Raw genomic sequence first — 16,755 nt, forward strand, 5'->3', positions numbered from 1 at the left:
TGCCTGTGGATTATTCAGAGAGAGCCAGTCTCATACATTCACAATACAACGGGTGACATATTTGGATATCATTATGCTTTATACCACTGTGATCAGCAAACTCTTTCATTTGTATTATCAAACCTGTTATATCCTAATTTTGCACAAACTAGTCACATTTAAACAGCGGATACATCCTTCACAATATTTTATATGCCTCCAAAGTTTGCAGTACTTCCACACTCTAGTGCTGTATTTAAAAAATTTCTATACTACATTCTTTGATTGAGCAAAACCTTGTCTAAAAAGCATTTCACTTATTCACAAAAGACAAAAATATTGCCTAGGAGCTTGCATTTCCTTTGCATTCTCCCAAATTGCCATTTTTCCCCATGAGACATTTTGCTTTGGAAATAAACTGTTTCTGCCCCACACTGAAATTTTCTGTTTGGTTCTCTTTCCTTGGGTCTTCACATCTCTAACTGCATTGCTGGGAGAATTTTTTTCCCTTGATGAGGCCCTGTTAAGGGTAACCCTGGAACAACGTTCTCACTGACATGCCAGAACAGAGCTGACTCAGCTACAGATGGGACTCAAGTTCTGTCTCTTTTAAGTGAGTTGACATTTCTCGCCAATCCTGGACCTGTGCCAGGTTCTTTGAGTGGTCACCAGACCATGCTGAGAAAGCTTGGCGCCTGGTAGTACGCAACACCCCCCACCACACACACACATATTGTGAATCCCATTATTATGCTAGTGTTTCTTTTTTCACAGATGATGTGGCTTGTCTGATCTGCCAGCACTTCTCTCTGCAGTTTTGCTAGGGTTGAAAACTAGTGGGAGACTCACCACTAGCGGGCCCTCACTGATGACATAATGATGGCAACACACTGACATCATTTCCAGCATGACCAGAAGTGACATCAGAGTGTCAGGATGCCAGTAATTGCTCTCTCCCCCCCCTCACGATTTTTTTGTGCTGCTCTACTGAGCAGTAGTGAGAATGGCACTGAGGGAGGGGGGCATATCTCCCACTCCCAATGGGAATAGGCAGCCCTGTGTTTTGCTCTTTAAGACACCACTGCTTTTTCAGTGTTAAGACAAAGGCATATAAGTGCCTTTTACATTAAATGCACACTTAGCCTCATGTAACTTATAACCTCAGCCTATATCCTGTTTAGAAAGGGTTTAGGATGATGAGAAAGTGCTGTGCTGGCTTATCTCAAAGCTGCATTGGTATATGTAGACATGCATCTGTGATGAACGCTGCTAGTGTTGGGGTCATAGAATGGGGTTGCAGAGGTGGGATCCAACCAATTCTCACCATTTCTCTAGAAGTGGTTGCTATTTTTTTCTGAGTGCCAAGAAGGGGTTACTAAAGCAACCTCCCTGCCCAATAGGGACTGGAGGTGCGTGTGTGCGGTGCCGCCACTGTTTGAATCCCACCACCAGTGGAACCTATTATTAAAATTTTTGGATCCCACCACTGGGCTGATGTTAGAAAACATGTGATCAAGTGTTTGGACATTCCGGAAGTGAGACTCTGCTTTGTGCTTTCTGCTTTTTCCATGCTCCTTCCCACTTCTCACAAGTCTGGCTCTTACACTGAGATGCCAGATGGTATTACGCAGCTGTCCAGTGTTATCTGGTGCCAGACACTGTACTCATTTATCTCTCCTAGCCCAGGGGTAGGGAACCTGCGGCTCTCCAGATGTTCAGGAACTACAATTCCCATCAGCCCCTACCAGCATGGCCAATTGGCCATGCTGACAGAGGCTGATGGGAATTGTGGCTCTCCAGATGTTCATGGAGAGCTGAAGGTTCCTGAACATCCCAGCCCTAGGTTCCCTACCAGCATGTGCATGCTGACAAACTGATAGAATTGTAGTTCCCTAGTGGAAAAGCTTGCGATTCTATCTGCTCTCTTTTTCCAGGCTCAGTCTTAATGGTGTGGACCAACAACTATGGAGGGAAGACAGGGTTAACTCGCCCAACAAGTGATTCAGTTGCCAGACCAAGGAGCCCACTTGGTAGGCAGAACAGCATCCAACATTAAACAAAGAGTCAAAGAAGACATACTGTAAGGTGCAGAAGCAAGAATTGAGACCAGCTCTGCAGTACCTGGGACAGTTCCCAAGCAACTGACCAAGTGCTCCAATCCCAGACTGTCCCAGGTTTTTGATCTCCTTTTGAATCCCAGAGGCTGCCCCCTGGCTGAGGAATGAAGATATTGAAAGCAATGGTCTCCTTCCCTGGAACATTATGTTCCATTTCCTTAATTCTGGATGCGTTTGGCAGCGCTTCTTGAAAGAAGAGCAAGGCAATTAGAGATCCTAGTGGAATAGTGCTATGTGTGTCTGGCTCAGTGCTCTCTGACTCAGGGCTCCAGGCCAGAGTTGTGTCGATGACTGGGGTTCAAACAGCTGCTTAGATTGGGCCCTGGGCCTGCAATCTATATTACCTGACCTGTGAACTTTCTGTTGCCTTCCTTCTGAATCTGTGTCATAGTCCCTGCAAGTTGGTCCTGCCATTCTAGGCTAAAGGTTCCTGAAGTGTGTGAACAAAGAAACACACATGTCATACTGAATCAGTAATACAAAAAATGAGTAATTACAGTAAAAAAAGAGAAAACAATCCAGCCTAATTCAACGAAGAACTACAACAGGTTACAAAATATGAACACAGTAGTGCAGTGTCAAAATTTGCAATTTAATCGTATGCAGAAATAATTGGACAAAAAGTATAAAATTTACAAAATTGTAGAACTTGACAGCGAGTTCAGCATATCAACTTTGCAAATACAGTCAATTTAAATACAAATAGACATCTAAACACACACTTGACCAAAATCCATTGCTGTCATGCAAATGATAAGAAACATGAATGAAGCTGATATGTCTGTGCCCATTTGTGGTTCATTCCATCTCCGGGTTCATCAGATTACTGTTTGTGTCCTGCTCGAGTGAATGCAAGTCCTCTTCCGCAATATTTGAGGAATGTCAACTGTTTTCATTCAGATTCTCCTGTCTGTGTAGGAGGGCACAAAGCAAGATATGAAGTGAAGATTCTGAGGCTCTCAGCTTCACGGCCAGCAGTGTGCCTTCCTACACAAATGAGAGAATCTAACAGTTAATCTTTCTAGCATTGTCCCACTAATGCAGGGTCTGCTGCATGGATTTTTAAACACCACTTCTCTCGATCTAGCGCACTGGCTGGTTGCAGGCCTGTAACTTTCAGATCTGCATTGATGGTATCTTGCCATCGTTGCTTTGACGATCCGAGTGGCCACCAGCCAGTAACCTCAATGTGATAAGTGATGCTGGCGACAGTGTTCGGGGCTGCTCGTCGGACATGGCCAAACCAGCGCAGGCGCCTCTCTCTCATTTTTGCCTCAATGGGTCCAATGCCAAATTGTTGTCAGACCATGTCGCTGGTGATGTGGTTGAGGAGGGATACATCCAGTGTCCAGCGAATCATGCACATTTCAATGACGTGGAGTTGTCCATCAAGTCGCTTTCGTTATGAGCCAGCACTCTGACCCATAGAGTACTACGGGGCGGACCATTAATCTAACAATTAATATTCCTCATATATTTTGGAAGGAGATTTATACTGAACCAGGCCATCAATGCATAAAGTTTAGTCTTTATTCTGACTGGCAGGTGCTCTCTAGGGCAGTGATGGCAAACCTAAGGCACGGGTGCCAGAGGTGGCACTTGGAGCCTTCTCTGTGGGCACACGCACAGAGATTGTCATGTGGGGAGCGGAAGCACCCCACACACACACACAAACACACATCTAGGCTGGCCTGGGCCTCTGAGCACACTGTACGTGCACCGTGGTGAGCAGGGAGGACTTGGCTGGGCGGCCTGGTGCCTGTGCTCTGGGTGGCTGCTGCCTGAGGGGGGGGGTCGCAGAGGAGGCAGAGAAGCTGGAGAGACACAGAGCAGTGCACGCAGGACTTGCTGGAGGCTAGAGCTGGCTGGCCCATGCTCAAACAGGTGGGGCGGAGGAAGAGGGAGCCAACCGCTTTTTTTCTAAACTAAACCTCAGCATTCAGGTTAAATTGCCGGGTTGGCACTTTGTGATAAATAAGTGGGGTTTGGGTTGCAATTTGGGCACTCTGTCTCAAAAAGGTTCGCCATCACTGCTCTAGGGTCTCAAGTGAAGGTCTTCCACATCACTTATTGCCTCTTGCTTTTAAATGGAGTTGCCCGGAATTGAACCTGGGGCCCTCTGCATGCAAAGGAGAGGCTCTTCCACTCATCCCCAGGCACTCCCTCAATGGGCACACCCCCAAGGTGCCCTAGTGTCATGTAAGAATAAATAATTAAAGGAATATGTTAATGTGATGAAATCATCCAGAAAAATAGGTGGTTCTAATGCTTTCATTTCCCCCCCCAGATTAGACACATGGTGAATACATCGATGTGCAAATATGATGGGCTGAGAATGAAATCATACTTTGATTTATTGATCACTGCTCTAAACATTTAAGGGCAATATTATTAAGATATATTTATTACTAATGAGTATAGATAATAGCCCCATCAGTTACATTTAAAAATGTGAGATGGAGTTGTAGATTTCTATTAGTACAGGAGAACGGAGTTAGATCTGGGATTTTGGAAAGCATTAGACCCAGATTCATTTCAACTGGTCTTAAAGAATTTTAAAAATAAAATAGTTTCACTGTGTGTATCTGACTCCCCACATACTAGCATTCATTTCAGGATACATGTTGGAGATATAGTTTGTCCTTTGCTGATACATTTCATATCTCTTGGACATGCTCTAGGATGTACAGATGTTTTGGAGAACTGCATCTAGTTAGTTATCAAAACACTATGTCACCAACATAACCCTTGAACCTAAGATGATATTGCTAGGTTTCTTGAAAAGCTACGTTGATCTTACTGATCTGGAACTAGTTTTACGTTTGTTCACTGCCACTGAAGTGGTTATAGCAGCAAATTGAGAAAAGGGCAGAATCCCATTCTTTAAAGGAATGCTTTAATAAAATCTGGTGTACTATTTTACTGAAGTGACTTAGGCTCATTCCGCACATGCAGAATAATGCACTTTCAAACTGCTTTCAGTGCTCTTTGAAGCTGTGCGGAATAGCAAAATCCACTTGCAAACAGTTGTGAAAGGGGTTTGAAAACGCATTATTTTGCCTGTGCGGAAGGGGCCTTAGAGATTATCAAAGAACCCATTGGAGCAATTTCCTGATACTTATAACTCCCCAGAAGTTGCTGTTAATCCCACCTAAGGGAAACATGTAAGTTTCTGTAGTCACCCCCTGCCAGACTTCAGTAGCTTTGGGGGTGGCATTTAGAGTAGGAAAACTAAGGGGTGACTAAAGGGAATCTTCACATTGAGATGGTTTCAGAGGGTAACTGTGTGGGACTGCAGTAGAGCTGCTAGATTTGAGTCCAGTAACCCTTTAGAGCCAAGAAGATTTTTGGGCTGTAAGCTTTTCAAAGTCAGTGCTCCCTTTGTCAGATGCAAGTCGGAATGGAGATCTGAGTCCTTACATCCCTGTGAAAATGTGGAGGGGATGTTGTAAAGAAGAGACTATGACCCCTTCCGCACACACAAAATAATGTGTTTTCAAACCACTTTCACAACGGTTTGCAAGTGGATTTTTCTATTCCGCACAGCTTCAAAGAGCACTGAAAGCAGTTTAAAAGTGCATTATTCTGCATGTGCGGAATGAGCCATAAGAATGCAGAGGTCCAGTGCTTATAATCAACTTGATTAGAGCAGAGGAGAAATACTGAGGGGCCTAACATTAGCATCTGTAATGAGATAAGAATCCTACTTCCTTGTCATTCAGAACAGTAGGTCTTCTCAGGCTCAAAAGCGTATATTTTAAAAACCTTGTTGGTCTCTTCCTTGCTGCTGGACTCAAGTCTAGGTGTTTTACATTCAGAAGCAGTCAACCTCTCAGTACCAGTGTGAGGAGGCAATGCCTCTGTTTCCTGTCTGGTGGCGCTACCCTGGGTGACCGCTATGTGAAACTGGACTAGTTGAGTCACTGGTTGGACCCAGAAGGACACCACTTATTGTACAGAGCAGAGGAGAGACTTAAACCTCTCACTAGTGCTACTGTTGCAGACAGACCCCTTTCCAGGTGCTTGGTGATGCTGGGTGGCCAAATCACAGATATCCCTATTGCTTCTGCCCTGATCTTCAGCTATCAGAAATCTAGGAAATACCGCTCCGTGTTTTCAACAGAGCTGGTGATACTTAAGAAGAAGTTTTTGGCAATACTTTTTTTTTGAGGGGGGACTAGTGAAGTCTGTAATAAGTGTGTTATCTGTGTTTCCTGAGCAGGGAGGACTTCAACAAAAGCGCCACGTGTGACAGTTTAATAGACATGGAACATTATCTGCATTACTCACTTGCTCCATCTGTAAGTAGATCAACCCTCCTCACAATTGTTGATTGCTTGTTGTTTTCTGATGGGTGGCATGTATCCAGTGTTTCACACACTTCAGGGGGCATCATTCCTGCTTCCCCCTTTTGGCATAGCCCAGGGAGCTTCCCTGGAAGATTTTGTTTCTGGGATTCAGTAGACCCCCCCCAGGAAAGGTGTCAGAGCAAAGCAGGAGGTCAGGAGTGGGGAGAGAACAGGAAATTGCCATCTTGTTTCCAGAAGTGGAAATGTCTTTCCATGAGGGGAACTTTGTGACTGGATATCAGTCAGTGCATGTATTCCTGCACTTGATAGATAAACTGCGTTGGAGGTAAGACAGAAGTTGCAAATTAGCTGGATATTTGCAAGAAATGTAAGGTTGCCACTGATATATATCTTCTTTGCAATATTCACCTAGTTGGTTTACTTGAATTCATAAGATGCTATCATTGTGTTTGGATATCCCTTTTCAATTCCATCCATCCATCCATCCATCCATCCATCCATCCATCCATCCATCCATCCATCCATCCATCCATCCATCCATCCATCCATCCATCCATCCATCCATCCATCCATCCATCCATCCATCCATCCATCCATCCATCCATCCATCCATCCATCCATCCATCCATCCATCCATCCATCCATCCATCCATCCATCCATCCATCCATCCATCCATCCATCATGTTGGTTCGTTCATTCGTTCGTTTTTTGGAGAGTCAAAGTGGGCGTACATTGTTCTCTTCTCCATTTAATCCTCATAACAATCCTATGAGGTAGGATAGGTCGAGTATATGTGCCTGGCTCAAGGTTACTCAGCCAGACTGGGGATTTGAACCTGGATCTCCAAGATCCTAGTCCAGCACTGTAATCCAGGGGTTCCTGACATGGTACTTTTGGCTCCATAGCACTCACCAAAACTGAGCTTCAGATTGTGACCTAAGGATTGAAGACGTTTGCTCCTAGTCACTACCTTATGTTTTGCTGTCTCCCTGAAGGTGGGGCCTTATTGGTAGGAACCTTTTCCTCACTGTCTTTTTCCCTGGTCTCAGAGAGTACAGTCTGTTCTGCTGCTTCTGAGCAAGTCAAAGAGCAAGTGGAAGGTGTGGATAAAAATAGTTGCAAAGCGGATAGCTGTGTTTGTAATAGCAAAATAAAACAAAGGCTCTTTCTGCACAAATTCCTGAAAAGTTTGTAAAACATTTTCAGCCTCTCCCTTAACCATGATTTATGTGCGCACTCACCCCCCCCCAACAATCAGCTGGTCACCATTTTGTGGTTTCTCCTTTTTTCCCTCCCTTTTTGTTTGAGAAAGTTGCTTAGGAATCAGCGTAGTGTAATGGCTAAGAGCAGGTGGGCTGTAACCTGGAGAACTAAGTTTCATTTGTCTGCACTAACCTTCATGGTTTTTCCCCCTGATCTGTAGGTTGTCATCATTCTAATTCTGGCCTGCCTTGAAAAGCGACTGAGAAGATGGAGCATCGATAGAAAACTGAACAAACTATATGGACGTGGAGGGATTGTGATGTGAGTCAAAGATTCCTGCAACTCCTTTAAGCCCTTCCCCCAAAAGACAAATCCAGCAAGGGGCATTTAATGCGTGAAAGCAGCTCAGCCTTTCACTAGGTCTCCTCTAGGCTTGCAGACAGGGTACCTGCATGGTACCTTTGATCCCTTCCGCACATGCAGAATAATGCGCTTTCAATCCACTTTCACAATTGTTGGCAAGAGAATTTTGCTATTCTGCGCAGTAAAATCCAGCTGCAAAGTGCACTGAAAGTAGATTGAAAGTGCATTATTCTGCATATGCGGAAGGGGCCTTTGACTGTCTCGGGCAAAAAGACCCAGGTTGCCACTTTTCTGCCTTGCTTGGTCAACCTTTTGTGGTTATTGTAATGCAAGAGCGCTCAAGTGATGGTTGTGGAGCAGCTTCTTGGGCAAAGTGACATGGCTGAAGAATGCTCGGTTGTGGCAGACCTGCGTGGGGCCCTTTTGGCACAAGTTGTTTATAACATTTCCAGAACAGGAGACAGTGGCTGGAGATGCTGACCAGAGAAAGGGCTTCTGGAGGTTCTTATGGGCAGTGTGACTCCATGGTTCCCATTCCTAAGCATCTGAGGTAAAATAGTTTGACTTCTACTCTTTAAAATTAGGAGCATTCTCCTTGATGTGGTTTTTTGCTGCCATATTAAGGTAAAACATGCAAAACTGATTCTGCAGATGTCTGCGTAGACTCCCTTCTATTGTCAGGGTCCCTGGAGGGTGATACGGGTGGTTATTTTTTTACCAAGATGTTTGTAAGTGTCTCGGTTGTGGAGCTGAGCCTGCACACGATTGCGAAAAACTCCTATGAGGTCCTGATTGCTACAGATGAGCTGCTCTAGAGTCATGTTTCACTGGGATTCCCTCCCCCCCCCCCTTTCTTCCCTTCAACTTTCTCCTCTGGCAGTCCAAGAAAAGTTTTCAGTGTGTGCCAAACTTACATGGAACACACTAATGAAAACAAGAGGTGCAACTCCTGGCCCTTTGACTTAAGCATTTCTTTTCTGCAAGTAAATCCCAAGTTCAAGCTGGAATAAAAATGATTTTGGGGGAAAGGGAAAGAAAAAAACACACCCACCTCTTCATTTTTCTGAGCAGTTTAAATGCAGCACTTAAAGGGAGCGGAAGAAAGTTTACTTCAGGTGAAGGAGAGTCTTTGAAAAAATGTAAACACATTTTTAATCAAAAACACATTCTCTCCTGCCCTGCAGCTGGATTACTATTCACTCCTATGGAGGAAGGCTATAGCTCTTGACTGGTCCCCTGTGCTGAGTAAATCTTTGTATCCTTCTGAGGAAGGTAGATATTCGAGAAAAGACTCCATGTCTGTGCTTTTAGTGCTGGAAAACATGTGTCTAATTATAAATGGCAAGAGGGAATGAGCGTAGGAGTTAGTGACAATATTGCCTTTTAACTCTGGAAACCCGAAAGAGACACACATCTCTATTCCCTTTCAGTCCTAATTCAGTAGATATCCAGGGCTGGGACAGTTAATTATGTCAGTTCTGGGAAGCTGTGTATTGCTTCTTTCACCACTGTGTATGTCTGTCTTTGTTCTCAGAGAGTATGGATGTTGTTACTGGTGGTGGGGGCGTTTCATGGGGATAACTGCTTCCGAGCTCACTTATCTTTTTAGCGCCTCACAGCAGACCAACGCGAGTTAATTTACTTCATTTATACCCTGTGTTTTTCCAAAGAGGCTTACATCATTTTCCTCTCCTCAGTTTTATCCTCACAATAATCCTGTGAAGTAAATATGAAGTAATGTTCTTTCAAGCTCCATTTCCGCTTGTCTTAAAGCTTGGGAAAGTTCCACGGCTGTTCTGTGTCTCCACCTGATAAGCTGACCCTTCCCCTTGCTACCGAAAGTAACAATGGCTGTCTGGGTAGTGCATACTTTGCAAAAACATGTGTTTATTATTTTAAAGTTTGTGACATGTTTTCACCAGCATGGTCTGAAAACACTGCCCTCCACAGAGAGGCCGAGTGAATGGCTGCCTGCCAACAGGATGAGAGAAAGAGGGGCGTTGTCTCCAAGCAAGAAGTAGATAAAAGGAACTGCTAAGAGGAATTTTTCTTCTAGGGGAATGGAGAATGTGTTGAAGTTGTTCCAGAATTTTAAAGTTTGTGCAGGTGGAGAAAAATAGTTTGTAGAAGAGTGGCCATCTCCTGGCCTAGGTGTTCAGTTCTAACGAATGTTTCTTCTATTTTCTTCCTTCTGTGGCTTTGGGTCTGCTCAATATAATGTATTATTCAGATTGTTTTGTTCACAACAGAACCCCACTTTTAAATAAAAGCTATTTCAGTGTTGTTCAGGTTTTGAATGGGGAACCCACAATTCTGTAACCCCTGACTCAGCCCTTTTTGTGGCTTGAAGGCTTGAAGTGGTAAAACTGTTGCCCCCCAAAATCTGAAGAAATATCTCAATCTTTATTATGATCCAAGATCAGTGAACAAACAGCAATGATAGAATGATTATAGTAAACAATACTCAGCACAGGTAATATACAGTGTTTAAAATCTAAAATAAAATACTGGGTTGGTAAAAGCTGAGCCACAATTTGCCCTTTTAAGAATGCCATAGCATGGAACTTTGCTACCTTAAAGGTAGTTTTCATGGGCACATGGATGTTATTAAGATCAGTGTTACTAACTAAAAGAGAAAGCTGGGATAGCAGGTCAGAAGTAGAAGAGTAAGAGAAGAGGTGGCAGGATGAAGAGTGAGAAGCAAAGAAGTGCGAGAACAGAAGAAAAAGTGAGGATAATATCCCGTCTCCGCAATTTTCTTGTGGGCGCCCACTTGCTAGAGCCTGTTGTATTTTTTCACACAACGGGCTTTACAGCTGGTACCAATAGATCCCTGATGAGTATTGCAGTTGAGGGAAATTTTTAATTATAGAATTATAGAGTTGGAAGAGATCACATCAGAGACAGAGCGCTCATGGGGATATGTGGGGTCTCATGTCCCCTGGCACATGCCAGCTGGTCATGTGGGGGGTGGACAGAGAATCGACCCCTACATCCCTCCTCTTGCCCCCCCTGCCAGGCTCCTCCGTCAGCTGGTGGAACCAGTGGGGCTGAAGGAGCTCCTCCATCAGCTGGTGGAGCCAGCAGGGCGGGGCTGAGGGGCACATGGCAGCGGCCCAACCAGGCTGCTCCCTCCGGCTAAGGTAAGTGGGGTGGGGGTGCCTGGGGGACGGCTAGAGCAGGTGTTGCCCCAGGTGCCATTTCCCACCCCCATGCCTCTGGATGACATAGGCCCGTGGTGGCGAACCTTTGGCACTTCAGATGTTATGGACTATAATTCCCATCAGCCCCTGCCAGCATGGCCAATTGGCCATGCTGGCAGGGACTGATGGGAATTGTAGTCACAACATCTGGAGTGCCAAAGGTTCGCCACCACTGACATAGGCTATCAAGTCCAACTCCCTGCCATGCAGGAAAACACAGTCAAAGCACTCCTGGATGGCCATCCAGCCTCTGTTTAAAAACCTCCAGAGACTCCACCACACTCTGAGGCAGTGTGTTGCACTTTTGCCCTTACTATTAGGAGTTCTTCCTAATGTTTATCTGGAATCTCTTTTCCTGTACTTTGAACCACGTGATGTCAGTTTTCTATCTTCTGTTACTATAGTCGTGCTTCCATGGGGATTGGGGTGGGAAATGCATAAACCCGTGTGGCATATCAGATCCATAGTAGCCAGGTAGGAGTTCAACCCACACCATATAAAGGCAGCAATGGGACTTGCAGTGCTACCCATGGAGTGCGATTGACATTTTTAAGACTTCCTTCACTGAAGTATCATTTGTTTCCCTGCATCTCTTAAATACACTGCCACCAAGATCCCTATTTAATTTAAATCCCTAGGATCACACTGGATCCCTATTTAATTAAATCCTCATTTAATAACTGAGGCTGGCTAGCCTGAGCCTTGTCCCTGAAACCATTTATTTTAGGTTTCAGCAGAACTGGTGAGGACACAGAGTCTAAAATAAAACAAATAAGACCAAGTTTTAAGAAATAGAAAAAAAATCCTTAGAAAGTTCTCCAAAACCTACTATTCATCTATCCTTTCTAAATCTACCTCAGTTTTCTTTATATAAACAAATCAAATCTTGGTTTCCTGCCAGGATGTACCTTGTAAACAAAGACCTTACCACAAATCTAATTGTTTTTTCTTAACCTCTTCTTCCACATTCTCCTGTATCTCTCTCCTCTCTAAACCTTTAATTTTCTCATACATTCAAAACCGTTCACTCCTGGCTCTCTATCACTGATTCTTTTTTGCATTCTGGCACTCAAGACACTCCATTTCACTCATTCGCTCACTGGCGCATATGCACACTGCCTATCCAGAACTATGTACACAATCACAACCTTTATGATGTTATCCACTAATCTTCGTGCCACACTAGGCATGTCCTTCTGTCCACCATGAAGTCACAGTTGCCATTTTGAGGTGTTTTAAAAATACCATGAGGGCTTAATCTTAGTTGACCCTGTGGTGAGATGAGGTGTCTTTATTTCTCCTGCGTGCCTTTCAAGTTCCAAAACAGCCATGGAGAGGGGGTTGTGTGTGCATATATGCAGATATTTGAGCAGTTGAAAAAGTTTGTGGCGGGGGGGGGGGGGAGGGGAGGTACAAAAATGACTCAGCCTACTACATTGTGGGCTTCATAAAGAATGGGGCCTCACACCCTTTTTAAATCACTTTTAAATGGCTGTGGTCCCATGTGGCCATGAGAAGGCCATCACATCTAGTTTGGCCTATTCATGCATTATGTCACAGGTGTATATCATAGATTTGGGGGAAGTGGATTCCTCTGCTTCTGGTTTAGCATTATATACCTCCAAGAATCCCCTCAGTTTACTTCTGTGTTCTTCATCTTCATGCCTCATTAAGATAGACTCTGAGGTGTTAACACTTTGATTAGGGTCTTGATCTTGATAGGGTCAGTGAAATACTCATAAGTGTTCCAGAATAAAAGGAGCAAGCGTCCTTAATGAATCGCTGCTGCTTTCCAGAATCTTAAGATTTCCTTTTTCCTTCTTTCTTTCACAGACCCTTTGATTTTGTGAGTATGTTCTCCAATCGATGGTCATTTGGTTTTGCATTTGGAGCTACTGCTGACAAATTGATGTTCCTGTTTGATCAAGATTTTCCCCAACCAGAAATGCCTTCCTTGGTTAGAGGTAAAAACAAACAAATGTGATCTCATTAGTTAGTGGGGAAAGGAGAATTGAACAAGCCTTCCCTCCTTCATTGATGAATCTTTATTCATCAAATTGCCGGTTTCCATCTTAGCGTAAATCCAGTATTGTGCATTCCATGGAGAGCTCTTCGCTCTAAGAAGCATTCTGGAAGTTGGAAAAGTCAGTAATCCTGCCCGAAAAAAGCTGGGAGCCAGGCTTACTCTGCATATGGGAAACATCTTGAAAATAGTTTGTAGGAAGGTGTTTGCAGGAGAAAATAAATATATGATGGCCCAGGCTATCCTGATCTTGTCCCATCTAAGCAAGATCAGCCCTGATTAGTACTTGGAAGGGAGAACGCAAAAGGTTACTATGCAGAGGAAACTAATGACAAACCACCTCTGCTAGTCTCTTGCCTGGAAAACCTTACTGGGTTGCCATACTTGATGGCACTTTACATACAGAGTTCCAATATGGAAGTTGGTTCTACATTTGTGTTTATGGCATGTGACAGTCCCACACCTGTATGGATTCCCATGTGCACAGTGCACAAACACTGGGATTCAGCCAGGTGACATGCTCTCTTAGCTGGTGTCATGTAGGAGAATCAAACATTATAATCCTGCCATGGTACTATGAAATTGTCTCTGATGAAGTTTACTTTGGTAGGAATCTCATCACATGTGACGGAGTTTTTAAAAATGTGGAAAGGGAATTGGCGCCCCAAATGGGTGGTTTCTCATATCAGAATGTTTGAATGAAGAACTTATTTGTATCTGCTTTAAATAACTTTCACCCCCTTTTCGTGTTTTGTTTATTGATTTTTTTCTTTTCTTTTTTCCTCTCCCCCTTTCACACTTCTATTTAGGATAGAGAAGAGGGTGGGTTATTATGAGAAGGAGAGGTCATTTGATAGTGTTTCATACTGTATATTTTAGAAAAACAATGCATTTAAATAAGAATGGTTGGATGTCCTGTATAAAATTGTAGGTCTCAGTTGCAGAGTAACAATGGTCTACAAAGCTGTTGGAAAACAGAATCAAACAACGCTCTCTTGCCTTTTTTTTTAAACAGTCTTTTGGGTTATGCTCATCACCATTGAAGTGGGCCTCTCCTCATATCCTTTCTTTGCCTGTCTGTCGACTTCTTACCGGAAAACTGGAGCCATACTAGGATTTCTGTATACGCTGAGCTGGTGAGCACAGTTTTAGTTGGAGGTAGTTGGAGGCTGTGGTGATATAAGATTTTTCATTGCAAGGGAATCCAAAGACACCTCTGGAAAGCTGGTTAGTGGTGGTCACTGCTAGAATACGCCAGAATGACCCAGCATTTCCAGTACTGTGCACGGGTTTCTGCCACTTCCTGGCAGATCAAGGAGGCCAGACACAGAACCATACATTTTGTCAGGCCCGGGCCAGACGAGCACAACTCCAACCATGGCCCCGAACTCCCTAGACCCCACATCATGCAGGAAAGGGGGCCAGACCCACCTTGACTCACCCTTAACGATGGAGCGGCCGGAGGGAGCGAGGCGTGCCTGGAAGCCACTCGCCAGGCAGACCACCAGCGAGCGCTCGGGAGTACCACGAGGGCCATGGTGGCTGCCAGAAGCAGCGGGGCAGCCAGCCCAGCCTTACCACTGACTGCGCTTCGTTGGAAACACAGCCCTGAGCCCTGGGTGGGGGCGGGGGAGGGATGCAGTTTAAAAAGCCCAATGCCGAGACAGGCTGGGCAAAAGGGACAGGCAGAGACTCACTCGGGAATTGGTGGAGGGGGTGATGGGTGCACAGGAAAAGAATAAAAGGGGGAAGGGGAAAAGGCTGGGGGAGGAGGATAGAGGAGAGAACAGAGAGGAGGTCAGGGAGAAGGAGCAGAGAGGAAGAGATTGGAACGAGAGAGTAAGAGAGAGAACAGAGGGTAGAGCTAAGAGAAGGAAGGAGCCGAGGCAGACCGCTCCTGCTGCATGCCAGTCCGGGAGGTGGGCTGGGAGGCAGGGACAGCAGGTCAGCTGGGGGAGGGCAAATCAGAAGATCGGACGAGGAGGGACAGGATGTCAGGGAGAGCCAGCCCACTCTCAACCTGTGGCTTAAGAAGCTTCACGACACCCCTCCCAGCGATGGTCAGATTGCGTATTCCAACACTCAGGAAGGGATTGGAGGGACAGCCGTAAACCCTACCCCCACCCTGGGGAAGCCAAAGCCCCACCAAAATTGTGGGCCAGACAGCAGTGGAGACCTTGTTTGCTACTTGGTTTTCTCCTTACTCCTGGAGAATCACCACGTGCTAACTAATTTTGGCCTTCAGTGTCAGTTGTTAAACAACTGAATTGTTCTGTTACTTTGATGGGCACTGCCTTTGTTCAAGGGAACAAAGCTGAGGATGCTGTTGGGTAAGGATGGGTCAGTGGGTGATGACATCTTCCCCTCCTCCCTGGGAGCAGGAACTGAAGAAGTGAATTGAAGGCAGCGAATTAGCCTTGATTGTGGGGAATATGAAAGGGGTGAGTTCTGCCTGCTGAAGACACTGTGGGAAAGGTTTGATGTGTGGATGGTTTTGATCTCCATGTGAAGGAATCAGGTTGGTGGTGATGGAATGACCAAGTCAGAGTTGAGTATCCTTACGGAGGAGTCTTTGAGGAATCGGGTGGGAAATAGATTCTTAGCGCCCAAACTACGTAATTTTGTTGTCACTGACCCTCCCACAGGAGGATATCCCTGTGAATCCAGTTGGAGAACTGTGATGTGGGGATTCAACCCTGGAGATCTTGCTTAATCAAATGCATGTTCTGTGACTGCTACCATTTCAAGGGTTCGCAACAGCTCCATTGTGTCTGTGCGTGTGTTTTTTTGCAGGTTAATAGTCATGCTTATAGATATCGTGCAGTGCCCCAATGGACCAATTGATGTATGTATATAATTATGACTGTTGTTTCCTAATTAATACTGCATGATCTGAGAGCACATTGGAAAAACTGCAGAGGGCTATGATGTAGAAATAATTAGCATGCTTACTCACATATTTACAGAATAATAATGACTGTTGCTTTGACTGTGGGAGAGCTGCTTGAGTTTCTGGTATGCTAGTGAATCCTGAGGGGTGATATTTAACAGGAAGTGAAATCCAAGCATTTCAGCTTCACAAAGCTGTAAATTTGGCTGATCAGCAGTAGAGGCTGGCCCTCCTTTTCTGCTTATTTTGTTAGGTATAGGGTACCTAATTTTTCCTCATGCTATTAACATGTCCAGTGCTGTAAGACTGCTGATATTAACCCGGACCTCTAACTAATGGGTTTTTGATCATTGTCTTTTGTATTTACATACTGGGAAGGCAGGTTATCTGTATCAAGATTTGGGAACAAATAAAGGCTAGCCCCTTCTACTGAGGCTTCTCCATGATGTGAGCCATGCACAGATTTTGTACTGGCCCCTGATTGTATTAGTCTGGGGTGTTTGTGGGGTGAAACCTCCAATGCTTGAATTTGCCCTACAAATTGATCAATCAGTCTTTATTACAGTCATAGGCCAGCATGAGGTAGATAAGTTATTTTATCTAAAATAATCTACTGGCAGGAGAAAAGTGGGAGCACAGAAAGGGTATGGGAATATAAAGGGGATG

At 44.7% G+C, this 16,755-nt stretch overlaps 1 protein-coding gene across 2 annotated transcripts in view; it reads left to right on the plus strand.

Moving 5' to 3' along the window:
- The window catches only part of LOC125436802 (stimulated by retinoic acid gene 6 protein-like), a 53,815-nt gene that overhangs the window by 13,036 nt on the left and 24,024 nt on the right, over positions 1–16,755 (plus strand). For both annotated transcript variants that reach the window (XM_048504114.1, XM_048504115.1), the window contains exons 2-6: positions 6,319–6,397; positions 7,831–7,931; positions 13,010–13,140; positions 14,215–14,335; positions 15,993–16,044. In XM_048504114.1, the coding sequence (XP_048360071.1) occupies positions 6,319–6,397; positions 7,831–7,931; positions 13,010–13,140; positions 14,215–14,335; positions 15,993–16,044 (484 nt within the window). The remainder of the gene's footprint in view (positions 1–6,318; positions 6,398–7,830; positions 7,932–13,009; positions 13,141–14,214; positions 14,336–15,992; positions 16,045–16,755) is intronic.

The sequence above is a fragment of the Sphaerodactylus townsendi genome, linkage group LG07, assembly GCF_021028975.2.
Source record: "Sphaerodactylus townsendi isolate TG3544 linkage group LG07, MPM_Stown_v2.3, whole genome shotgun sequence".
Taxonomy (NCBI): Eukaryota; Metazoa; Chordata; class Lepidosauria; order Squamata; family Sphaerodactylidae; genus Sphaerodactylus; species Sphaerodactylus townsendi.